Source organism: Vombatus ursinus, unplaced genomic scaffold (assembly GCF_900497805.2).
Source record: "Vombatus ursinus unplaced genomic scaffold, bare-nosed wombat genome assembly UNPS02014807.1, whole genome shotgun sequence".
Lineage (NCBI taxonomy): Eukaryota > Metazoa > Chordata > Mammalia > Diprotodontia > Vombatidae > Vombatus > Vombatus ursinus.
The window spans coordinates 53,659,643-53,686,741 of NW_020954585.1; the positions used below are offsets into that span (position 1 = coordinate 53,659,643).

Below are 27,099 nucleotides of genomic sequence, written 5' to 3' on the forward strand. Positions count from 1 at the left end.
CCCAGCCACCCAGAACTCCTCATTTCCTGCCTCTCAATAAAGAGGGGCTTTTGCGTCATTTTGGTGTCCTTGGCCTTTGAGCAACCCACTGTACTAACAGTTTACTTGTCACTGTTTAAACTGTTATTTTGTCCAGAAATCTTGCCTCATTTTACCTCAGTGTCATTTTTACTCACCACAGTCCTCATGATAACTCTGAGAGATAGGTGCTATTATTATCCCCATTTTACAGATGAGGAAACTGAGGCAAACAGTGGCTAAGGGACATGCCCAGGATCAAGTACCTGAGGTTGGATTTGAACTTGGATCTCGAAGACTCCAGGCCCAGCTCTGTCTCTAATTTCATAGACTAGTTGCCTCTAAGAGAGAAGTGCTTCTTATTAAAAGATAAGGGCTTTTCTTTTTTATTAATTTCTTTTGTGTTGCTACATTTAGGCTATGCTCATTTACCTTAAAATTATTGTATATTCTTTAGACAACCTCCAAATCTTCAGAAAACCATGACGTTTTTAGAACAGGGAGGAAAGGAATGGGAATATTTTTAAAAATGATTAATTCTACTATGTATTTTTTTCCTAAATGGTTTTTATGATCAAGAAAATTATTCTAGTTGATTAGCTTTGGGTACTATTATTTAAAAAAAAAATAATAACTGGAAAAGTTCCAGCCTCTTCCTACATATGATTTCTTATGATAAGTTTCAGATTGATTCCTCCCAAGTATAAGTGACTTGGAAAAGTTGGCAGATTTTCATTCACTTTTGTTTTCTTTTCCTTTGGCCACAAAGCCAAATGGTCCTGTATTCAATTCCCCACCCACTGGACAATGGCAGTAATCAGATTTAGTGAGCACAGCTGACTTTTTATTTTATTTTATTTTTTTAAACAGAGTTATGTGAGAGATAAGTTTTCCTATAGATGGTATGCCCTCTGTATCTGACTCTCAGCGATTCAGCTCCACCACATTTTGGGCACCTGCTACGTAAAAGGTGCTGTGCTTGGTACTGAGGCACATCCAAAGAGGAGTACAGCATAGTGTCAGCTCTCAAGGAATTTATATTGTAGTGGGGAGGTCAGACTGATCAACATAGAATGGGATCAGTAGATAGAAGAGGCCACATGGTGTGGTTGAAAAGGCACTGGATTTGAGGGTTCCCAGCATCCCTAGCCGCATCAAGAGGGAAGACCTCTAAGTCTGCTTTTCCCAAACCATTTTCTTCGGAGTCCTAGTGTTCTTCTGTGCAATGTCAGTGAGGCTTTGGTGAGAAAATTTGGATGATAAAGCGATCTGCTTTTCTAAAGTATTAATCGCAAAATTATGTATGCATCAAGTGTTATTACTGATTATATAAACTTCAGGAATTTGAAAATGGGCTTTTTTGACTTAACTTTTCCCCAAAATTTCCCTGACATCTCTCCTTTACCCAGTCAACTACTTATTAGTTAAGACTCCTACCTCTGCTATCCTAGCTATAACACCTTGGGTAAGTTATGTGCTGTTTCTCTGGGCCTGTTTGCTTCTCTTTAAAATGAGGGGGATTGGACTAGATCATCCTTCAAATCTCTTCTAGCTGTAATCCTGTGAATTATGTAAGCCATCGTTGGCCTCTTCACTTTTAATCTGTTATTTAGCCTACCCAGACTCGCTCCATCTCCATTATAGATACATGCTTTTGTGTGACACCTGAGACCAGAGATTGCTTTAATAATTTTTGGCAGCAATGCTATAAAATAAAGCCTTTTAAATTACTTTTTTGTTTCCAGGTAACCTAACTTTTCCCCATGCACTAATGCACTTTTAGACAACATGCATAGCTCAAAGTACATAAGTGTGGGTATATGAAATACTCATGTGTTTGTGCTGCTCTAAAATGGACAAAGCATGGGGGCAAGGGGGAGGGGGGGTGAAAAGATTAGGTTACCTCAGTGTAACTAAACAGTGACTTATTAAGCAAAAAGAAAATTAGGAAGCCAACCCTGGCTGTCTGTAAACTGATCGTAACCAAATTAAGTGAATGACAGTATTCAGCTTATTAAAATTCTGCTTTTGGAAAGAGTATTTCAAAAGGTAGACTGTTATCCTCCAGCCCCTCTCCCCCTCATTCTTTTATCCTCTCCCCCCCCCCCCATTCTTGGGCATTTTAGAGTGGTGGTATATTAAAAGCCCCAGAGGTTGAAGTTCACTGTGCTTACTCATCAACAGACGTAGTATGAGCAGTAGCTGGGAATTCTTTATGGTTTCTCAGAGCTGAGCTGGGAAAGGGAGGAGGAAGGGAGGAGGGAAAGGAGGACACAAAAGTGTCATGCAGATGATATGTATCCAAGAATTTTAATGATCACACTAATAAACAAAGGAGGGGGGTGAAGATCTCTAAGTTTGCTTTTCCCAAACCATTTTCTTCAGAGTCTTAGTGTTCTTCTGTGCAAAGTCAGTGAGGCTTTGGTGAGAAAATTTGGATGATAAAGCGATCTGCTTTTCTAAAGTATTAATCGCAAAATTATGTATGCATCAAGTGTTATTACTGATTATATCAACTTTAGGGATTTGAAAATGGGCTTTTTTGACTTAACTTTTCCCCAAAATTTCCCTGACATGTCTCCTTTACCCAGTCAACAGGCATTTATTAAGTACTTACTATGTGCCAAGCATCGTACTAGGTGCTAGAGATATAAAGACAAAAGAGAATAATCGTCCTTTACCTTGCGAAGCTTAAAGTCTAGCTGGGAGAAACAATATGTACATGTATAGGCTTATACAAAATTGATACCAGGGAGGTGATCTGAAACTAGGAAGGTACATTAGAGATGACCTTATTCAGTTGCCTCCTTTTACAGATGAGGAAATCGAAAGCAAGAGAGATCTAAGTGATTTGTGCAGCCCTGGCAGCTAGGATGGAAGGGAGCCAGGGTAAGGGTGAGGGTGGGATTGCGTTTGTAAAGGTTTAATGCAGAAGATGGCACATGAGCATTCTGAGAGGGGGAGGTAGGAAATAACCACGGGGGAAAGCCAGTGCAAAGGTAGGATCTATGAGAAATCAAGGAATCAACAAGCATTTATTAAGTGCCTGTGCCAGGCACATGCAGATCCAGGGGTCATTAACGTAGAGATAGCTAAAGCCATAGGAGATGATGTCACTGAGAGTATGTAGAGTGAATTAGAAGAGGGTCCTGGACAGAGTCTTGGGGTACACCTACAGTTAGAAGGGGTATGTTGTAGGTGATGATCCACAAAGGAGGCTGAGAAAGAGTGGTCAGACAGGGTGGATGAAGGAGAACCCAGCGAGGACCGACTATCTAGGAACTGGTTACCAGTTTCAGATGATACAGAGGGGTCAGCAAGAAAGAGGGTTGATAAAGGGCCATCGGATTTGGCAGTGAGAATATTCTGCACCCATAAATCATCTCCAATTTCCCTGCTTCCCTCCCTGTCCCCACAGCATTTTTGGGTCCCATTCGTGTATTTCTCTTTCTAAAATAAAATCTTAATGATTTGTTTTTACTTTATATTACTTGCATTTTCCAATACATCTTCTCACCCTCCCCCCAGTCCTGGGAACTATCCCCAATAATAAAGAAGAAAAAAATTCAGCAAGATTAACCCAACATATCAAAGAAGCCTGTCATTATATATAATTATGTACAGAGTTCCACACTTCCGCAACAAAGAGGGAGGAAGTATCTTCTCACATCTCTTCTTTGGGGCCTATATTTTGATCTGCATAAACTTAGAAAGTACTTTGGGGTGAATGAGGATGTCCTAAGTCTTTCACAACTAATTTGCACACGCTGTCAGAGGTAAGGGTGCCAGTCACTGCCAACTGGTGAGTCACAATTTTGTTTGTTTGTTTGTTTGTTTGTTGGAGGGTTGAACCACTTATGTTCCAGGAACTGAACCCAAACTAGTGTGCCTTATTTCTGTCAAGTCACTAGGAATCTCTAGAAGCTGACTAGGATAATCTTTATGTGTACCAATACTTCTTAGGCAAATTATAGCCTGCTCCTATACTTTCATTCACCTGAGAAGTAATTTTTTCAAATAGGTATGCGAATAAATATCGATTTATTCAAATATTATCATATTTCCTCCCACTTTGGGACATTTGTGGAAAGTTTCTTTAATGGTTACTATCATTTTTTGCTTAATATCGAACATTCAATGTCACTGAGTCCTCCACTGGGGTGATACAGAGGTAACCCTGGTTTCTCAAAGACGGGGGTGGTGGAGAACAAGTTCTGTTAGGTCCTGCCAAGCAAGAGGAGCTTCTACTTGTGAGCCCAGTGATGGGCTAGAGCTGTCAGCCCGGCTTCAGCCCAGCCAAGAGGGGATGAAAATGAAATTTGGGGCTGCGGCAGCTCAATGAAATCTATTTATAAGTGTAGAGGTATTATAATCTTTATTGGTGAAAGGAATAACACCACTGATTAATGTATAGGTCTTTTAAAGTATTGAACATCAAGTATTCCTGAGCATTCCCACTTGTCAGCTGCCATAGGCAATACATAGATCCCCATCCTTTAAGAGTTTAAATTCAGAAAGCAGCATAGCATGTATATTTATATATCATAATATTGAAACCTCCTATAATTATCCTTTCATGTAGTTTTATCTTTTTTCTTATGATTTGTGTTCTTCTTATTAAAAATGATTGGTAGACTTGAAATGGATGCCTCCAAGTAATCATGCACAGTTTAACTTACATCTTCAAATATTGCATAGCTATAGAAGATTCCCTTTTTAGATCGCTTCACCACTCGCCTTGATTTCAACAGTGATTGAAAGCACTTCCTGAAAATGAAAGACTTGGGCCATCTTTAATTCCAGCAGTTACTCTCAAGAATTCATTTTTAAGTTTCCTAATTAAAATTTTGTTCTATATTCTGCCTATTAGAGCATGCTTTATTTTTTTTCCTTCAGTAGAAAACTAATTATCCTGTGTACCCTTTTGAAATGCTTTTAAATTAAAAATAAATGGGGAAAAAAACTTTACTTAAAACTAAAATTGAATTTCATAAATCAGTTTCTGGGATAATGAATAAGGATATGGGGATATGGGTTCCAGTTGTGTAGAATTTTATGAAGTGCTGGGGAAATTTAAAAGGACAAGCCAGTGTGGAAGTACAGTTTTATTTATATTAGAATGATTCAAGATTCTTTATCCACTCAAAAAGCATTTATTAAGTACCTACTATGTACCAGACACTATGCCAGATGCTAGGGATACAAAAAAAATGAAACAAGTCCCTGCTCTCACAGATTTCCAATCTCCTGAGAGTAAATGAACATGTACACAGGTAAGTAAATGCAAAAATATACATACATGTATTTATGTACGTATACACACAATTAATACATTTCTGGGGGGGTTAGAACAGAGCACTGAGGTTTGGGAAGGGAGAGGAGGAATCAGGATGTACCTGTTGTTTAAGGATGGGGCTCTTAAACTGAGTCATGAGAGATTCTAAGAGGTGGGGTTGAAGAGAGTGCATTCCAGACCTAGGAGATAGCCGTTCACTGTGGGTTTCAAAGTTTCAGGGTGATAGATGAAAAGTCATGTATGCGGAATAGCAAATAGGCCACTTTGGCCAGAGTATAGAGTACATAAAGGGGAGTAACATTGTGGTAAGCCTGTGAGGTTGGATTGTGATGGACTTTAAATGTCAAACAGAGGAGTTTGTATTTTATCCTGGAGCTTTCTGAGCAGAGGTGTAACACAATCAGACCTATGCTTTAGGAATAGCCATTTGGCATCTGTGTGAAGGATGAATTGGAGTGGGGGTGGGTGGGGGAGGCTTATGGAAGACAGACCAATGAACAGGATATTGCAATAGTCCAAGTGAGAGGAAGTATGAGTGGTGAGAAGGTTTGAGGGATGTTGTGAAGGTAAAGTCAGCAAGATTTAGCAACTGATTGGCTATGGAGAGGGCCATGGTTAGGGAGAAGGGAAGAGTCAAGGAGAACTCTTGAGTTCTGGGTGCCTAGAAGAATGGCGGACGGTGTACTTGACACAAATAGGGAAGTTAGGAAGTGGGATGAGTTTAGGTGGTATGATAATGCGTTTGGTGTGAAATACCAACTGGACATCTTGTTGGAAATGTCTAATAGGCAGTCGGTGATTTGGGAACTAGAGTTGAGGAGACTCTAATAGGTTGAATCAGATATAAATGAGAAGTTTGACCTAAATGAAACTGATGGATTGAACTTTTATTTGTGCTCTGGATGGTCTCCATTTGTATTATTGGCTCAGATATTCTAATAAATATCTAACTGTTCAAACTTAAAAACAACTTTAAAATTCTATAATTGGTAGATTCTACTCATAGAAAATTCGAAGACTCAAGGTAAATTTTTGCTTTTGGGGATACAGGCTATAGAATGTTCATACCTTGTTTATCCTTTTTGGTCAGGAGAAATGCATCTTTGCATTGAAAAAACAAAACAAAACAAAAAACTCCACCACTTTTTGCTAAGACTACGGGATCTTTGAACAGAGTATCTTAATTTTATTCAAATAGAGAATCAGCTCAACCAATAATTATTTTTTGAATGCCGTCTATGTTGTGAGGTGATATCTTAAAGCTTATTTTCACAACTCAATTGGGAATGCGACATTTATTCATAGCCTGAGGGGTGGTCTGATTGGGAAATACCTTCTGATTTTTCTGAATGTTGGAGGCAGCCTGTTGGTCACCCCACTCCATTCTGATTCTCCTCACCTTCCTGTTCATTTTTTCCAGCTGAGCAGGGCTAGTTGATATCTTTTGGTAGTCTAGTCTCCCTCAAAGAATCACAAACCTGGTCATGCTTAAACAGTTTTGCTAATTCTGAACCATAAAAGTTCTACTCCCTTCTCTGATTCTTTGGTTTGAGGGTAAAAAGTGCTGGTGGAAGGATCCACTAATACTCCTTCCTTTGCTTGTGACCACAAGGTTGAAAAGTGTTGTTGATACCAATTGTTCATGTGTTGAAAGTGTATTATGTTCTGGTCCCCGGTATCACCCCTCCCCACCCCACCCTCCCAAACCCTCTCTTAGTTACTGTAGTAAATATGTCAGCAGCCAGTATAAGATAACAATGGTAGGAAGTAAGAATATAAAGGGGAACATAAAAGTCACTTAAAAATACTTCCATAAATTATGGGAGCATAACAGGTACTTAGGAGCTGTCAAATAAATTAGAGGAGCATAGGAACCAATTGCAACGGTCTTTTTAACTGAGGCTGCATCCTGAGACAATGTGCTAAATTAGGGGAAGCCAGCTAGACCTTAATGTAATGGCACTTGAGTCTATAAACACACATGCAAAATGTTATGTAAATGACCTAACCATAAGGTGGTGTTGATAACTTTGAGATGATGTTAGTATGTTAATGAAGTAAACCTAAGGTGACGTGGATAAAAGTTGGTAAGTCTTCTAACTCCAAAACTATAAAAATGGACCCCAAACTCCTGCCCCTTAAACATTCCACCTGCTACAGGTGCATGCAGCCCAAGTGCTCCCATTCAATCAGCTATTACATAAGTGATTCTCTTTGTCCCTTTCCTTCCCCTTCTCTTCCCCATGATGCCTACCTGCCTCTACCACCCCATTCCCTGAGTGCCTTATACTCTCCTCTATGACTGCTTCTGTATTCTTCGTGCTTTATTAAATTGTGATTGAAGTATTACTTTCCACTTGCTGCCATGATGATCTTTCCTGAGTATTCAAAAAACTGGACATGTTTGCCCTGACCCAACAGGAGCCCCATTAATCGGTTCCCTTCACTTAGGTTATAAACCGGATGGGGCTCAGGGTTGAGAGGATTTGATGTTCATAGCTGCCCCTATTGTGGATGAGGATGGCACCGTGAATCTGTTGGTAAAAAGGAAGGGCGGACAAAGGACTTCATGCTCTCACCTCAGGATAGAGTGTTGGGTCATAATAAATCAATGAACAATTCAGTACTCATCAAGGTGGGATAGTGCCTGTTATGGGACCTTTAGAGTTCCTCCTGTTTTCACAACTTCTGCATGTGCCTTCTGTAGCGGTGCATGCCATTACCAAGTGTATGTGGCTTACATGGGTACTCTTAATGGGGCTATCAAAAGATATAGCAGGAAGGCCATTTTTAGGACTTGTTCTTACTGCTTTGGAAAATATTAATGTGATGTTTACTTTGTACTAGGTGACTTTTGAGGGAAGTGTAATAGAAAGGAGAAGCCCTTTCATCTGTTTCCTGGAAAGGTTCTCTAGATGCTTTGACTCAAGTTTCTTGAGAACTTCTTAAACTCATGTTTCAAACACTAAGTCATATTTAAGCCATATCTTGGCATTTAAGAAGAGATGAGAGGCCCCTCTTTTCACATAAATTCCTAGAAAAAGCTGTCTGCACTTATTGCCTGCATTTCCTCTCCTTTTGTCTACTTCTCTGTCTGATTTTTGATCTCCTCACTCAACTGAAACTGCTTCTTCCATTTATTAACTGCTAAATATGATTACTTTTCTCAGTCCTTTTAGCCTTCTTTATTTCTCTGTAGCAGTGGACACCACTGATCACTTTTTGGTTCCTCCCTCCTCTCTCTCTTTTCATGATACTGTATCTTCTGATTCTCCTGTCACCTGTCTGACTGTTGCTAACTTGGTCTGCTTTACTGGATCATCATCTGTGTCTCACCCCAAGGGTCTGTCTTGGATTCTTTGATTTCTTTTTCTATATCTATTTCTATATATCCATATCTATAGCTATATAGATCTATATATCTAGATATGCCATTTTCTGTTATGTCTAAAAGCTTTAATTATATATTATTTTATTTACCTCAGGCCCATGGATAAAAAATATCCCATACAAGAGGAATTAGTAGGGGAAAAAAACTTGCTAAATTATGAAGGTTCTATGGGCCATGAGCTCACCAATGATCTCTTGGCCAAAACTATGTTTGTTTGGTCTCCTTTCTAATTGAACTGAGAGTGTTTTGGAGAAGTGTCCAAGCATAATGTGGCACAGGACTTGAAATCAGAAACATTGGGTTTGATTCTTGCCTCAGCAAAACTATAACCAGGGTAGGACAGCCTGGGCTTTATCCAGGGTGCCGAAAGTGGAAAGGTTCTGTCTGATATCACTTGACTCTTTTTGTAGAATGGAAATGACTGCGCTTAACACCTAGTTAGAACGAATTATTAGTTAAACTAGCAAACTCCCAAATGGCATGTCATAGCTGTGACTCATTTGAAATGCCTCTGAGTCCTCCCCTTAAAGTGAAATCCTGGTCTGTGGCTTTGTAGTGTTCTAGTGTTTCTGTTTCCCCACTTCACATTTCAGCCTTCCTCTGCTGAATTGCCTTGGTGCAAAAATTGGTATTTATCTCTCTATACCACAAACTCTACCACACTGGCTGTGTGATTATGGGCTAGCTGTTTCACTCTCTCAGTTTTCTTTTCTGTGAAGTGCGATTAACACTTGCGCTCTTTACTTTGCAGGGTTTTTGTGAGGCCATACCTTTGAAAACCTTAAAATGATATATACATGTTAGCTGTTTTTCATGTGAGTGAAGAAACTGGGTGATACTCAAAAGCATTAGACTTTCAACACTTTAATGAGAGCCATCTATATTATCATCATTATTATTCCTATTAACATTATTATTGCATTATTAAACCAAAATGCCACAGTATTACATTCTGTGATGGCTACGATAAACTCCACAGCTCTCACAATTTCATCCCACATTCTTCTAAATGCCAAGGTTATTGTAAACATATACATTGAAGAAGTCACGACTCAGATCAGACTAGCATTAGATAGCAGTTATGTTATCCAAGGAGAAGCTTCATCGTTAATGCAAATCTAACTTACACAGGTGACTGTGACTTACCTATGAATAAGGTAATTGACAAACCGGGATCATGTATTTTAGAATTGATGGCCATTCTAAGAGAGATTATAATACTTAAATGTGTCTATGAGTGACGTGTCTCATTTTAGCACTAGTCAAGTGTCAAAGTGTGTAGCAATAGATTATAAATCATGGGACTTGATTTCCCACCGTGATATCAAATTTAGAATATTTCAAATAGATTTTAGCCAGAAGTCTTCGTGTTCATTACATAAAGTGGCAGATTTATTCTCAGTAGCTAAGTTTCCATTTAAAGTGCTACATCTCCGCAGAAACTTCTTAATAAATCTGAGTTTTCTCACTTGCTGTTTTGGCAGTTTTCTCTCAGGGGGAGGAGCAAAAGTCCATATGAAGAGTAGCAGAACATTATGGTTTTGTCATCTGTTGACTCTTCTTTGCCATAGGAAAACATACTGTGATAATAATCTCTATCTTTAACTATCATTAGGTCTGTCTATGAACTGTATGTGATTAGAGAGAGTTGTTTAGGGTATGTTATTTAGTAACCCCAATTATAATCAAGTAAACTTGACCAAAATTTACACATTAAAGCCAGTTTTTAGTAGCATCTAGACCAGTGGTTCCTAACATTTTTTTGCCCTGGGAACTCATTTCAACAAAAACAATTTGCTCTGAACCCCTGGGGTAATTTAATATACTACTCATGATATTCTACAATTATTTAATGCTTAAGGCACCATTGAAGAATTTTGAACTCCTTGGAACATTACTGAGGACTCCCAAAGGTTCACAAGCCACTAAATGGGAACTGCTGATCTAGACAACATCAGAAACCTATGAGAGGAAAAGAAATAGTTGTGTTTTTTCCCCTTCCCTAGCTATATGTACATTTTTGTGGTACACAGTTTTGTTCTACATTGATGAAAAGACTCTCCCAGTTGTCTATTTACACAGCACTGCTAAATTTTGCATCTGTCTGCTCACTGCTCTCAGGGATGACTGACTTGAGGGCAGCATGACAGAAACGATTTAGGGCTGACAGGTTGCTTTTCTGTTCAATGTACAGCCTCAGTTTTTCTCTAAAAGTTTCCCCAAGAAAGCTATAGATAAGTGGGTTTAAGCAGCTGTTTGAGAATGCTGCTAGGTTAACTATGTGGCCAGTTAAAGGGTAGGCATGGCGAAAAGACTGTTTGCATGAAGAAATTGCTGGCTCCTTTCTTTGCAAGAGATGTACACTAATGAAGACATTTTCGGGTAGCCAGCAGATAAAGAAAACCAGGACCACAGCAAAAATCATTCGGAGGGCCTTTTGCCGCCGCAGTCGCAGGCTCTGGTGCTTGTGAGCCTTGATGAGAACTCGGACGATGAGTGAGTAACAGAGACCAATGATGGCAAAGGGGATAATGAACCCCAAGGTAATCTCAAGCCACTGGATTTCTTTCACATCAGCAAAACAGAAGCAGACCTCCTCTGTGTGCTGCAAATGAACAGCTGTGAAAGGAACCAGGGTAGCAGAGATAGATGCCATCCAGATGAGGCCACAGCTCAGCCGGGCATGGTGCTTTGTGCGAAAAAGGCTGGATCGCATGACCTTCACTAGGGCAATATATCGGTCAAAACTCATCCATGTCAGGAAGAAAATGCTGCTATACATGTTAATTTGCAGGAACAGAGACATGAAGGTACAGAGGATTGTGATGTCATAATACTTCTCATCTAGGTTAAATACTTCTATCAAGGAGTCGGCCACCAGGATGAGATCCGCCGCTGCAAGGTTGATGAAATACAGATCAGGGATTGTCATCTTTTCACGAAAGCTGATGTTCACTACTAATATTAGTATGTTTCCCACAAAGCCAATAGGGAAGAGGAAGATAGTGTAGAGACATGAGAGGAAAAGACCAATGACATATTGTTGGTGTTCGTATTGGTCGTTGACTTGTTTGAAAGGGTCAGTTTCATTGAGTAGGTGTGATCTGTTCAGTTCAAAGGATGTACTATTGTAATCTATTGGTGACAGGGTACCTGCATAATAAACTTCCATGATAAAAGCTCTTGCTTGACAGATTACAATAAGTATTTCCACTCTGGTTGTAAATGCCCAGTACTGCTAAATTTTTATGATTTTTCAAAACGTTCACAAAAGTCTGTTTTGAACTTTAGGTATGTCTGATTCATCTTCAGAAAAAAAAAATCAGTCTCTGGGCTGAGGATAGTCAGTATTGGGTAAAGTCAGAGGAAGCTTGTCATAAATAATCTTTCTAGGTTTTTTAATTTATTGGTTGCAAAAAGGTCATTGGTTACCAAAGAGAGGGAAAATGGGTGCGATTGTAGGCAATTCTTTAAATTGGAAAGCCTTTAAAGCTGGAATCACATAGGTGGTTTTTATTGTTGTTTTTAATCTTAAAGGTTATAAAGTCCTTAATTTGTCTTAAGTTGTCTGTTTTCTTCTTGTGTAATTTTAGATCAGCCATTCACACCTGCCCTTTGATGTTTCTTGACTATCTGGAAACCTAGGAGAAGTAAATAGAAAAGCATTACCTTCTCATTCCTAGCTACAGCTTGGCTCAAACACCAGTGTACTTCTCATAAGGAACAGTTTGCTGTTGGCCAGTTCTCTCTAGAGCAATGTATGACACAGAGAGTTAAATAAAGACCAGAGCTTTTTGTCGTGTTATATTGGAGAGATGGTTCATGTCGAAAGTGTGCTGACGGATTATGAGAGAAATGTGGTCTTTTTTTTCCCCTGCGGAGTTGAAATGCTGCTTAATCTGAGCTGGAAAATAGTCAGTTAAAGTGATTCATCTTTCTTTTATGCAACATATTCCTTTGTTTTTATAGCCAAAATAGCATTCTTGTTAAAACAGCATGGCTATTTGAGTAGGAAAACCTTAGGAAAACTACTACCACAGACAGAGGAAATTAACTTGGTTTAATCAGCTGATGGAGAATGAAGGAGGATGGGAAGGGAAAATAACCAACTTTTATGAAGGATAAGATAGCATAACTAGGGAATTTAACATGAAACAAAATTAAACCTTTTATACTTTATTTTCTGTTTCAACAAAATCTGTAGAAGATATTTTGCTTTTTGACAGTGATGAGGCTGAGTGCTGAAACTGAAACAATGGAGTTTTAGCTCACACAGTGAAGCAAAGTTGACCTTAGGGAACTCAAAAAAAAAAATCAAACAAGTTAAATTCCTGATAATTTTAAAATTAAATGCCATTAACAAGTCAGGTTACTAAAAGTAATTGTGCCTTGTAATGCCATTTTTAACCAGTAAGTATGCTTTCTATAAATAGTTTTTTAATAGCACTCATCTGTCACATAATATAGTTAGATGTATCTTCTGTACTTGTTTTCCTCATTTAGTTGCATTTTAAAGATTATGTTGTTTCCGAGATTTCTTAAGAATGAAATAATTTTTTTAGTTTAAAAGTTTGCCCTTACTTATGGTTGGGAACTAGTTTAGCTATTTATCAGTAAACAATGATTATCAGCATTTTTGTTTTAGCATACTGTCATTTGATTTCATAGTTATCTTCAAAGTTGTATGGGAAATATATTTATTTTTCAGTTTAAAGTAAATTAAGTTTAAATTTTGTTTTGAGAGTTTTTTTGGACATCCCTTATAGACTTCTCAATTGAGATATTCCAAAAGTAGGGTTGAGATTCCTTTTCCTACAACTTGAGAATAACTATGGTATTTTGTGACTTTAGCTGTGTATTGGTGAGCTTGGATTGTTATTTGAAAACGTTCAACAGCCTTTGTTTGGCTTAGCTTAATAAAGATCTATTTACTTAGTATGTCACATAAATTTGTCTTTATTAGGTGTTGTTTTTCTGTCTTCATTCATTCTTGGGTAGATAATCCTTGTTTGAACTACATGACTATGACTGTTCTGCACTTGCATTCTGACTGCAATATTTAAAAATCTCTGTATTTAGTTTCATTTTAAAAACTGTTTTTAAAGTTTCTTTTTCTTTTTAAACATTTGAAAGATTTTAGATTTTATTCTGGAAGAAAATTCTACAGAGATATTCTTTTACAAATACTTTCAGGATTTCACTTGTTCAAATACCCATATTTGCTAAATATACATTGTGGAAAAAAAAGACTTCTTTATTATTTCCACATATTTAGAGCCTTTGGATTCACAAATTAGTGTTAGTTTTATGGTAGTCAAGTGAAAATAAACATAAATCAAATATTAAGTTTATTACTATCTCAGTATTCCCATAAAAAATTGACAGCATATTTATAAATATATAAACCTTCATAGCTATTTTAAAATTTGATATGAAATTATGTTTCAAATCTCCACTGGTTGCGCAGTTCAGGAAAAATTAGACCAGATCTTTATCAGCTCTATTACCCTGGTAATTTCTGACACTGATTTATATTTGCTTGATCTATTTCTTTCAAAGGAATATTAATCGACCTATTATTTTTGATAGTCGGCAAGCTTTTTTATTGAAAGAGTGAGTAAAGTACTATAATACAGGTTAGAGTCTTTGTAATCCTATTTCCTGGCAATGTGATATATTGTTCCTTGAATGAAATATGCCAGATTGCTTTGTAATTTTATTTATGGCATGCTTTATAAAAATTACCTTAGTGCAAACCTTTATTTACTGTCAGCAAGTCAAGAACATTTCTCTCTACAGAGCAAAGTTTTGCTTTTATCATTCAAATAGCTGTACATGCCTGGAATTTTAGGTAGCCTCTCTCCCATAGAAAAAGTTAACCTTACCAAGAGGAACTACCAGTTCCGAAGTAATCAAGGGGCGGGGAAGAGGGTGGTCTAACAAGCAATTAAAAAATCATATCAGAGAAAGATATACTCATTTTAGACACAAACACAAGTCTTTTGGAAAAGCATCCAAGAAAACATTTGCTGTTACAGAGGACCCCCAGAATTGAGCTTTACCTGAGCAGGTCCGGTAGTCCATCCGCTTGTGTTTGTTCAAGGCAGACTCCCTTTGTCTTCATGGTCTGTGATTTTGTGTACCTTTTCAAGGATTTGTTTGTTCACCTAGGCCAGGACAGGAACAAGATGCAGGCTTAACTTTTCTGGAAAGTGGTTGGGATGATAAAACTGGCTGGGTTGGATGCTACCTGTTGAATAATTCAGTAGCAGCACATAGGTAGGAGGAAGATCACCACACCACTGTTGAAACCTGGTTAAAAACATTACCCTGAGTAAGTGACTGTCATTGCTTTTGACAGCAGATGCAGATCTTGCTGCCTGTCCTTGGCAACAAAACAGGGCTTTATAGATTTCCCAGGGTCCTTCTAATTTGTGTTCAGCTGAAGTGGTGCTGAACAGGCTTCCTTTTAAGGCTAAAATTAACCATTTTTCTGCTGGCTTTTTTTTTTTTAAACATACTGCATCCATAGAAATTTACTTTTCGTTCTTATCCCTGGCAACAAGCTAAGTCTCCTTAGGCATTTTAAAAGTGAATTTCCAGTTAATTCCCTTTTCCTGAATACTTAACCATCTCCCTACTTATACAATGTTGAACTCCTGCAGCCTCCACTCCACTTCAGGCCATTAGTACTCCTTGCCTGGACTACTGTTAATTGGTCTCCTTTCCACCAGTTTCTTCACTCCCTCATCCATCCCCAACACATTTGCCATACTGGTATTCCTAAAGCACAGGTCTGATCGTGGCATTCTCATCCTCAGGAAGCTTCTATGGCTCCCAGTTGCCTCTGAACTTTCCCTTCTATCCTTTTAGGCTGACATTACCTTACTTCCTTTCACATACTCTATTCTAGCCAAACTGGTCGGCTTGCTGTTTGGAATATAGGACTTTACATTTCCTACCTGCAAGTCTTTAGATACAAGCTGCTATTCCCCCAACATAACCCCAAGCCCCACTCCTAGTGTTTGGAACGCTATCCTTCATCTCCAGCCTCTTTTTGAGCATTGCTTAAGTACAACCCACATTCAAGACCCTTTCTACCCCCCACCTTAGCATTGCTTAAGTACAACCCACATTCAAGACCCTTTCTACCCCCTACCTTAGTTATTCTACCCCACTTTTCCTAACAGTACTTTGTATCTCCTCTGTGTGTGTTTCATGGATATAAAATAGCATGTATAGTGTTGTTCCCCTCTGTAGAATATATACTTCTTGGAGGCAGGAACAGTTTTGTCATTGTCTTCATGTCCCCACTGTGTAGCACAGTGTCCAGTAATTATTAGGCTCTTAATTAAGTAAATATTGAATTGAATGCCACTTGTCCTTTATAGTATTATTTTATATTTGTCATTATTTGTTTAAATTTAAATATTCATGTTTGGCATAGCCATTGTGCCTCATTTTAAATGCACATTTCAAATAATCTTATGTGTTTATGTAATAATTTGTACATATACATATTATATATAATTTAATCTCATACTATAGCAAAAAAGATTAAACTTTGGGAACTAACATGTAAATTGATCAAAGTAGTTCTACTTACCCAAGGTAGCAAATACCTTTGGATTCCTTCACATCCCTCATTTTATTTTCAGTTGAATCTTTGGTCTGTTATATAGTGATATTTACTTAGAGCAACCAATCTGGTATGTAATTATAACCCCACCCCTCCACATCCAGGTCAGTTAGAGGCATTTTTAATGGCATTTTACAGTCAGAGAATCAGCTTTGCTTCAGAAATGGCCAGTATATCTAAACAGTCTTATCTTATGTGTCTCATCTCTAAAAGGAATTGAGCTGACATTTCCCAGTACCCCACCTACTGGTTGATGGAATCCTGTGGAAAGAAGCTGTTAGTTCAAACCTTGTCAGATGGGCAGGGAAAACCCCATAGGATTACAGAATATTACATCAAGAAATTATCTGGTTGGAATTCCCTGGCATGAAATCTTAAGGGTTCATTTAGTTGATGGTGTCTAAGCCAAGTCAAATAGCCTATAGGCAAGTGCTTAATTTTAATATGTAGCTATAATGTATACTATTTCTGTCCTCCATCTCCTTTCCATTTCTCTTCATCAGCTCTTTGGTTTGAGTTGGATTTTGGTTATATCTTTAAAGCCCATGCAGTTATGAGATTGTGAAGCTATTAATTGTATATATTTAATAATGTAGTTTGTCACAGCATTGACGAAGAGTGCAAGAGAAAAACTGCTTTCCAAGTGAATAAAGCATTGGTAAAATATAAATATATTTATATATACAAGGTTTATATGTGTTCGATATGTTCTATGTGTGTATGTATATATATGTATGTGTTGTTCAGTTGTTTCGGTTGTATATGACTCTTCCTGACCCCATTTGGGGTTTTTTTGGCAAAGATACTAGAGTGGCTTGCCATTTCCTTCTCCAGCTCATTTTACAGATGAGGAAATTGAGGCAAATAGGGTGAAGTGATTTGCCTGGGGTCACACAGTTACTTAGAGTCTGCAGCCAGATTTGAACTCGGGTCCTTCTGACTCCAAGCCATAATGCTCTCCACTACGCTACCCTATACTATTGCTTATCCAGTATTTTGTAAAAGAGCATTTTTTGTTCAAGTCCAGGTTAGAGGACAGAATCTTCAAGGTCCCATCTGACTCCAAGATTCCATGTTTCTGGTTCTCCATATACTTCCACTTTTATGTTTCCTTGGACATTTGTTCCATGTAGTCACCTGTTGAGCAGCCTCCTGGTGTAGTAACTAGCAAGCTGATCTCAGAGTTAAGAAGAGGAGTGCTGATCTGCACCAGGAGATGGGAGGTTCTCTACCAGGGAATTCCTATAGCATGGACATTACAGGCCCAGTCATTATCCCTGTGTAATTTGCTCTGCTGGCTAGTTTTGTGATTTAAATATAAGATTGAACAACTTTGTAAGTTCAAGTATTGAGAATTTTAAGGCATTCTATATTATTTGAGACTTCTTAAACATATCAGCATAGATAAACACATGTATATGGTATAATGGAGAGTTAGGATGGCAGAGTAGAGCCTTGGGTTTACAGTTAGAGGATTTAGGTTCAGATTCTGACTATCCTCCCCTGACTTTGTGACCCTAGGCAAATCATTGAATTTCTCTGTGCCTCAGTTTCCTTGCTTTTCATCCCAGTATAATGTCAGTTCTTAACTTTTTTTGTGTCCTGGACCCCTTTGGCAGTCTGGAGAATCCTGTGAATCCCTTCTCAGAGTAATGTTTTTAAGTACATAAAATAAAATACTTAGGATTCCAAGAAAAGCCAATTAAATTAAAATACAGTTATCAGAATATTAAGAATAAGTTTACAGACTTCAGATTAAGAACCCCTGCTCTATAGTAAAATGGCTTAGTGATTTTGTCAGCTCCCGTGGATTCAACGACCAGGTCTGCGCTGATGATTGTCAAATCTAATTTATCCAGCCGTAATCTCTCTTTTGAACTAGTCACCAAATGCCTATTGGGTATGTCCTGTAGACATCTCAGATACAACATGTTCAAAATAGCTCATTATCTTTCATCCCAAGCACTCCCCTATTCTCAGATCCCCATTAAAGTTGAGGGCACCTCTAAGATCTTCCCAGTCATACAAAATTTTATTGTGATTTAAATATAAGATGGAACAACTTTGTAAGTTCAGGTATTGAGAGTTTCGCCTCTAAGATCCTCACAGCATACAAGATTGTAACCTCATTGTCACCCTTAACTTTTCAGCTGTATGTACTGCATATAGGCTATCTATTCTCATCTTGTCATTCTACCTTCACGGTGTCTTTTTTTTGTGTTCCGTTTTCTCTACTGACACAACATCATCATACTGGTTTAGGCCTTTACCATTTCATACCTGAGCTATTGCAATAGCCCACTAGTTGGTTTCCCTGTCTGAAGCTTCTCCCTCCTCCAGGCCATCCTCTTCTCAGCTGCAAAGGTCATCTTTGTACTGCACAGGTCTGACAATGCCATCCCCTACTCAATAAACTCCATAGGTTCTCTTTTACCTCCAGAATCAAATATAAAATCCTCTCTTTGTCTTTCAAAGCCCATAACTACCTGGCCTCTTCCTACTTTTTCAGTCTTCTTACACTTTTCTTCTTCTGGGTACTCAATGACAATAGCCTTCTTGCTGATCCTCACAATGAACCTTCATCTCCCTTTGTTATATCTACTCTTTTCTTTTTCAGTGACTCTCTTCCATGCTTAGAATTTGCCCTGGTCCTCTTCCTCCTGGCTTCTTTCAAGATTTAGCTCAAATCCTGCATTCTACAATAAGCCTTTTCTGGTTACACTTATTGACAGTACCTTCTCTCTGATATTACCCCCCATTTACACTGTGTATCTTTTTTATTTGTGGTTGTTTGCATATTATCTCCCCCATCTCTCCTCCTAGAGGACAGAGACCATGTTTTTTACTTTCATTGTATCCCTGAAACTTATTGCAATGCCTGGCCCATATTCTTGTGGATGATGAAGAAAAATTAGGTGATCTCTAAAGTACCTCCTAGCACTTAAGTTTTATGATCTTATATATTTATATGTGTGTATATTATCTCTGCCCCACACACATAAGATATGGCTACATATTATATCACATAGAATATATATACATATGCATCTTGTCACAAAATCTTATCACTTATTAATATTAATAAAACATTAGATCCAATTAATTATTAATTTTTTTGGTTTTTATAAAAACCCAATGAATAATAAGAAGCACGTTTTATTTTGGCCTTTTTTTGGACAGCTTTGAATGTCAAATCATTCCAGTGTTAAAAATGCCTGAAACACCATTTTGAAAGAAGTCATGAGAAAGTACAAATTCATCTTGATATTTAAAAAAAAAACCTTGCCAACTCTTTAAACAGCCAAGATATGTCACTTAAAAATAGACATTGCACATGTGTGTTGAAGGAACTGCTTTACACAAAATTTATCTATTCTTTTGATTGTGATTTAGGAACATTTTAAAGTTTCTAGTATAGCTTCTGACCCTATTACCTTGCATATTTTTCTGTTTCCATAGTGGTGGATAATGGTCTAATCGTCTTACAGGTGCACCCTGATATATGCAATAAGGTGTTTCTGGCATCATCAGAATCACAAAGCTGGAAGAAACCTAAAAAATTATCTGGTCCAGTTCTCTTTTTGTAGGTAAGGAGGCTGAAGCCCAGGAAAATTACATGTCTTACCCAAGGTCTCCATTTTTCCTTATTCTAAGTTCAGTGCTTTCCCCGCTACAACATGCTGAAAATAAAATCTGTGTCAATTGAATCATTTTAAGTGCATGGGGTGGTCACTCATTAAAAGAACCCTTTGAGATACGTTCTTGTTAAAAAAAAAAGGGAACTCTTTTGTAATGTGCATAATCGCCTCATTATTATTAGTTTTGTGGGGCTCTCTGGAAGAGATTCACAATTACTGAAAAGAATTTTAGTCTAACCATTCACACAGGAAAAATCAAGTGGGTGAAGAATGCCCACTGGTCAGAGGAAAGAAGGAAAGAAAAGAAGAAAGGAAGGAAAGAAGGAAGAGAAAGAAAGAAAAAAGAAAGACATCTGTGTATGTGTGTGTCTGTGTGTCTGTGTCTGTGTGTGTAGGAGACACAGTGCAGATGAACAGTGAATTGGACTGAGATGAACAGGACAAGGAAAGTGGGCTAGGTTGCCTTCAGGAAATTTCAAAGCATCTTTAATGACCCCAATCTTTTACTGAAAACAAAGAGCCATCTGTTTAACAGTAGTATTCTCTCTAGTGTTACAGCAAGACATGGAATATAAGTCTCTGCAGAACTGAATTCAAACTTCACACATAGGGCAGAGGAGAGATTCATGTTGGGTGGGAGCAGGCTCCAATATCTAACAGCTGAGGTCCTTGTTAGAACAGGAGTACGAGACATTTTCACTGTAATTATGAAAGGAAGAGAAGATGGGCTGGTCATGTGGTAAGAGCAGGGGATGACATGTAGACTGCCAGAATGCACCAGTGATACAATTTTGATGTTGGGAGAAAAAAGCTAAGATCTTAGCATGTTGGGTAGATGTCCTATGGTGAACTTGTGGGAGGACAAGAGTTGCCTGGGCTGGATTGGGATCTGCATCATTGAAAGGAACAACTAAACCAGTGACATCACCCATCTGTATGAGTACTGTAGTATCACCTTTATGTTTAAAAGTTTGACTACAGAGTTTTAAAGGTTACCGTAACATAAAGTACACCAGGAGCTAGCAACAAATCTTGCATGCCTTCAGAAAACTGAAGAAGGAATGCAGAACCCCACATCATTCTCCTTCTTCTCCTTCTCCTCTTTACTACCTTATAGACCTTGGCAAGTCACTTAACTTCTGTTTGCCTCAGTTTCCTCAACTGTAAAATGGGCATAATAATACTACCTACCTTGTAGGATTGTTGTGTGGATCAATAGATCCACAATTAGATACAAAAGATAATATTTGTTTAAAGCACTTAGCTTAGTTCCTGGCACACAGTGGGTACTATATAAATACTTACTCCCTACTCTCCTCTTCTTCCTCGTGTCTATCCTCCTGATCCATTTCATCTTCCTCTTAATCATCACAGGCATATAAAGCTCTTTCTTCTTAAAAAGCCTGGTGAAATAGATAGTGCAGATATTCTTAATCCTAATTTTTATATGAAGAAACTGAGTCTCAGAGTCAAAAGTCTTGCCTATCCATAGTCATATAGCTGGTAAGTTTTATAGCCAGGCTTTGAACCCAGATCTCCTGATTCCCAAGTCCATTAAGTTTTCTGCTACACCCCACTCTTTGCAATATGTTCTGCTGCTTGTCCAGATAACAGTCAATTCTATATAATTCTATGGAATATACAGTTTATATATGTAATTTAATATAGTCAACTTGAAGGAGATTTAGAAATAACAAAAATTTTATTATTTATCATTGTATTAATCATTTGTACTTGGCTTTAGCACATTGACAGAGAGAAACACTTGAATGTCCAAGTGCCTACATTTTCTTTTTTCATTCCTGACCCAGCAGTCTTATTGTCTGAGGCCAGGGGCTTAGTTGGACAGTGCAGGGAGAGAAAGCATGAAACTTTGGATGGCAGCTCCAATGATGAATCAGGAAGGCAATGATTTAGAAATGTTTGGCATACTTCTACCGTTTTGAAATTTAACAAATGCCTTTTGACCCAACAATAGCACTTCTAGGGCTATATCCCAAAGAGATCATACAAATGGGACAAGGACCCACGTGTACAAAATTATTTATAGCAGCTCTTTTTGTGGTGGCAAAGAATTGGAAATTGAGAGAATGCCTATCAACTGGGGAATGGCTGAACAACTTGTGGTATATGAATGGAATGGAATAGTATTGTGCTATAAGAAATAATGAACAGGCAGACTTCAGAAGACCTGGAAAGACTTGCATGGACTGATGCTGAATGAAGTGAGCGGAACCCGGAGAAAGTTGTACACAGTAACAGCCACATTTTGCGATGACTAATATTGATAGACTTAGCCCTTCTCAGCAATGCAGGGATCTAAGACATTTCCAAAGGTTTCATGATGGAAAATGCTATCCACATCCAGAGAAAGAACTATGGAGTTTGAATGCAGATCAAAGCATACTATTTGCTATTATTTTCTTCTGTTTTATTTTGTTTTCTCCTTCTTGTGGTTCCTCCTTTTGGTTCTAATTCTTCCTTACAACATGACTAACATGAAAATATGTTTAATAGGAATGTATGTGTATAACCTATATCAGATTGCGCACCCTCTTGGGGAAGGAGGTGGGAAGGGAGAGGGAGAAAAATTTAAAACTCAAAAGCTTATGGAAGTGATTGTTGATAAATCAAAATAAATTAATAAAAAAAAATTTAACAAATGGCAAGGAGAATTAAGTGGAGAAAATGTCTCCAGTTCTGTTAGAGACTATGTCCTGTGTCTTCTCCAGCTTTCTTTTTCCAATGACTTTCATACTACTGACTCAAAAGTATTTGTTGGTAATCATCTTTAAAGTTAAATAGCATAGTGTAGTGGATTGAGAGCCAGTCTCAGTGTTAGGAAGACCTGGATTCAGGTTCCAGCTCTGACACATACTGGCTTTATGACCCCAGGCAAGACACTTAACCTCTCAGTAACACAGGCAACAAACTCTATTAAGACTGTCAAGTTGCAGAGCAGGTGATATCCTGCATTGGTGGAAAGCATTCCCTGTTCCAATATAATCACAGGTCCAGTAAAGAAAAAAAAAAGTAATTAAGAAGTGACTACAGCCTCATGTGAATGCAAATCACAGTTTATTGAAAGTGAATAGGAAAGAATGCTAATGTCACTCATTTTACTATCTGTGTACCTCATAGAATTATGAAACATAGGACTTTGGAACTGAATGGCATATCCTTGTGGAAAGGCAAAATGATGAAAACATGTTAACGGGCCAACAAATTTTCTGAGCTATCTTGAATCTTCAGCTGCTAAATATTAGGAACATCTTTGTCCCATAGACATTTGAAACTCAACATGTCCAAAACCGAACTCGTTTCCCCCCTCCCAAAATCCTCCCCCGTTCCTGACTGTTACTATTGAAGGTACCACCATCCTCCCAGTCACCCGCGCTTGCTGGATCATCATCCTTGGCTCCTTACTATTTCTCACTTCCCCTTACCTAACCCATTGCTAGGGCTGTTGATTTTATCTTAATATTGTCGCTTGCACATACCCCCTTCTCTCACCTGGCACTGCAAGCCCTTATCACCACACTCCAGACCATCCTCCATTCAGTTTTTTTTTTCCCTAGGCGATTGGGGTTAAGTGACTTGCCCAGGGTCACATAGCTAGTAAGTCAAAGTGATCTTAAGTTGCAGGTCTAAGCATGTCATCTCACTATTCATTTAAACTCCAGTGGCTCCCTGTTACCTCCAGAATCAAATCTAAAATCCTCAGTTTGTCATTCAAAGCCATTTATAACCTGCCTCCTCTCCACCCTCAAGTCATCTTGTACCTTTCACACCCACTTCCCAGCCCCCCAACCCAGTACTTTGCAGTTCAGTTACATTGCTCTCCTTTGTATTTCTGCTGTCTGATCCCCCTGCAATTCCACCCCCCCACCACCACCCCATGCCAGGAATGCTCTTCTCCTCATCTCTACTTTCTGGCTTCCTTAGCTTTCTTCAAGTCCCAATTAAAATCCTATCATTTATAGGAAGCCTTTCTGAATCCCTCCTTTCCCCTATTGATTTTTCAGTTTATTCTGTATATAGCTTGTTTGTACATGTTGTTTATATCCTGTCTCCTCAGTTAGACTGTGAGCTCCTTGAGAGCTTTTAAAACTTTCTTTGTATCTCCAGCCCTTAGCACACAGTGCCTAGCACATAGTGCCTATGCAGTAAATGTTTTTTGACAGTCTGATTGCATAGCCTGTTTCAGATAGTGATAAAATCATTATAAGCAAGAGTTGAATTGAGATTGGGTAGAATGAATGAGAAGGGTCCTGAGCTATTAGTAGAGGGCCAACTCCTGCAGAGATGAAATCTTCACAGAAAGGAATTGCTTATTTGCAAAAAACTTTCTTCCTAATGAGAGGCAGCTTGGTGCAGTAGAAAGAACTGGGTTAAAATCCCATTTTTATTCCCTGCTACCAGTGTAATTAACCTTGAGCAAACCACTCTGGAACTCAATCTCCTTAGCTAAGGTGGGTGTAGGTGGGTGTTGGTCTAGATATCTCCAAAGGTCCTTTTTTGCTTTAAATCTATGCCTCTTTGCCACCCTGATGTCATCTTACACCTTTCACACATCTATGATCAATCCTCTAAATCTATGGTCCTCTGATCCTTGGAAGGTGTACTTTATGAGGAAAATGCTTTTTTAAAAAAACAAACATTTTTATTTATATCTTTTGTTTTTACATCTAAATTTCCCTTTGTATCTCTTCTTTTCCCCCCTTCCAGAGGGTCATCCTTTATAACAAAAAATTTCTTTAGAAGAAGAGCCCAGGGGCAGCTAGGTGGCACAGTGGATAGAGCGCTGGGCCTGAAGTCAGGAGGACCTGAGTTCAAATACTTGACACTTACTAGATGTATGACCCTGGGTAAGTCACTTAACCCCAATTGCCTTAAAAAAAAAAAAAGAAGAAGAGGAGAAAAAATATCAACAACAATGATCAATACATTCAAAAAATCTGACCATATATACAATGTTCCTTAGCCAAAGACACCCCCCCCAATCTCTGCAGAGGAGGGTATGTGTATGTGTAGAGGTGTCTTCTTATATCTCTTCTTGGGGGCCAAATTTGTTCTTTGTAATTTTGCAATGTTCATTTTTGATTGTTTTGTGGTTCCACTGAAACTGTTGTATGTTGTTTTCTTGACTTTTCTTACTTCTCTTTGCATCAGTTTAGGCAAGTCTTTCCATACTTCTCTATTCATCATGTTCATCATTTTTTACAGTACAATAATATTCCATTATATTAATTTTGTTTATCCATTTGCTTATTTTGTTTATCCAACACCACAATTTGTTCCTCCATTCCCCAGTTGATTGGCATATTTGTTTCCAAAAAATAATTTATTTATGAAAAATACTCTCTTGCCTCTCAGGATCAGTCCTTGTCCCATCTTCAGTTCATCTCATTATTGCTAAATATTGAAGCAGTATGTCCCATATGAATACAGTAGGACAAGGATACGTGTCATTAAATAAATATTTATTTTGGACCAGAATGATTTAAGCCTATCTTGCTTTCTTCAGAACCACCCAGGATATCAATCTCTGCCAAGTACAGTGGGAATCTCTAATTATGACCATTTGTTCTGCCAAGCCTGGGAACAAGTGGGCTAAGTTGAAGGGCGTTCTGGCAGCAACACCGCTGAATTTCCTTCCGCTTGTGCTCAACACTTAAAACTAAACCCCATTTTAACTGGTCTTAGGCTTTTATCAGAGCAGTAGCAGGCTCTCTGTTTTGTGGTAAGAAACAATTAGCCCCTAATTGCCATCTTTGAAGATTTCTTCTTCGTATATACAGAAATCAAGAAGCATTTACATGGTAAATAAAATGCTTTAAACACCATTGCTTCACTCAGGCTAGTCTAATAAGGATGGTAGATCTAAAATTTTATCTTTTAGGCTCTTTCTATCATGAAAAGAACTTTCTAAAAGAAATTTATTTTTATTGATAACTTTTGCTTTTGTATCATCTTTTTTTTTTTTTTAAATATATCCCCTTCCCTGTCCACTGGGCTATTCCTTATGACAGATTTAAAAGGAGGCAGAAAAAAAGCAGTTCAACAAAACCAACCAACATATTCAGCATGACTCGCAGCATGTCTAGTATTTTAAACCCATGGTTCCCCACTTTTTCCAAGAGGGGAGAATTGTGCGTTTTCTCAGCTCTCCTCCCAACCTAAGCTTGGTTTTTATGATTACATAGCATTCAGTTCACGAAAAAGGAGTTTTAAAAGGGTGACAGTGTTATACCTTCTTATTCAACATTATGTCCTTGCCTCCTCTTGTTAATATTAAAAGCAAATCCACATTTACTTGCTCAGATGAGTATTTTATAGCTGCCATAAAAGACCAATCTTACTTGTATTGGTTGTACTGACTTGTTAGACACGCTGACTCCCCTTGATGGTTGCTGGGATTTCTCCTGACATCAGCTGTTTCTTCCAAACAGGAGACCTCATAATGCTAACTGAAACTTGCCTCCTTTGGGTCTTGTCCTTCAGAGTTACAGAATCCAGTTTTGGTGCCCTAAATCTTAGTCCAAGGGGACAGACATGATGTATAATGAGTATAGCAGCATGTAATTGCAAATGGAAATCATGAGACCTGAGTTCTAGTTTTATATGCCACCCTCTGTGTAATCTTAAATTACTTAATTTCTCTGGGCTTCAGTTTCTTTGGGCGGACTGATCTTCCAAAGTTTAAATCTGGCCTCACTTCCTAGCTGTGTGACTCCGGGCAAGTCATTTGACCCTGTTTGCCCCAGTTTCCTCATCTGTAAAATGAATTGGAGAAGGAAATGGCAAACCACTCCAATATCTTTGTCAAGAAAACCCCAAAGGGGGTTGGTCATGAAGAGTCAGACACAACTGAAATGACTTAACAACAACAGTTTCCTCATCTATGAAATGAGTGGTCAAGATTAAACAATCCTGATTATCCCATTGCCATGGAACATGATAAGTTCAACATATATCTTACTTGAAACTACCGAAGTACACACTTGCTTTCCCACTTAATCTCATTTTTATTTGAATAACAGTAACTTGAAGAAAATGTCTGTTGGCTTCTCAGTGTGGACACCAGTGGATATCTGCCTAATATTTCATTGGGCTT

General features: G+C 38.1%; 2 protein-coding genes across 7 annotated transcripts in view; one reads left to right on the forward strand and one right to left on the reverse strand.

Moving 5' to 3' along the window:
* CUNH7orf50 (chromosome unknown C7orf50 homolog) overlaps positions 1-27,099 on the forward strand; it is a 338,906-nt gene that overhangs the window by 64,678 nt on the left and 247,129 nt on the right. The gene's annotated exons all lie outside the window — the stretch shown is intronic.
* On the reverse strand, positions 9,569-26,684 carry GPER1 (G protein-coupled estrogen receptor 1). Of its 3 annotated transcripts, none has more exons than XM_027874508.1 (4): positions 26,345-26,684; positions 21,288-21,385; positions 14,768-14,872; positions 9,569-12,346 (listed from the first exon to the last, which is right to left on the reverse strand). In XM_027874508.1, the coding sequence occupies exon 4, from the start codon at positions 11,875-11,877 to the stop codon at positions 10,780-10,782; it is 1,098 nt and encodes a 365-aa protein (XP_027730309.1). In that variant the 5' UTR covers positions 11,878-12,346; positions 14,768-14,872; positions 21,288-21,385; positions 26,345-26,684; the 3' UTR covers positions 9,569-10,779. The 3 variants fall into 3 exon arrangements, with proteins under 3 accessions (XP_027730309.1, XP_027730308.1, XP_027730310.1); XM_027874507.1 differs by having other exon boundaries at positions 14,768-14,955; XM_027874509.1 differs by having other exon boundaries at positions 9,569-11,600; positions 14,768-15,017.

Coding starts and splice junctions, on each gene's coding strand:
- GPER1 (XM_027874508.1), bottom strand. CDS start 11,877: ATGGAAGTTTATTATGCAGGTACCCTGTCACCAATAGATTACAATAGT.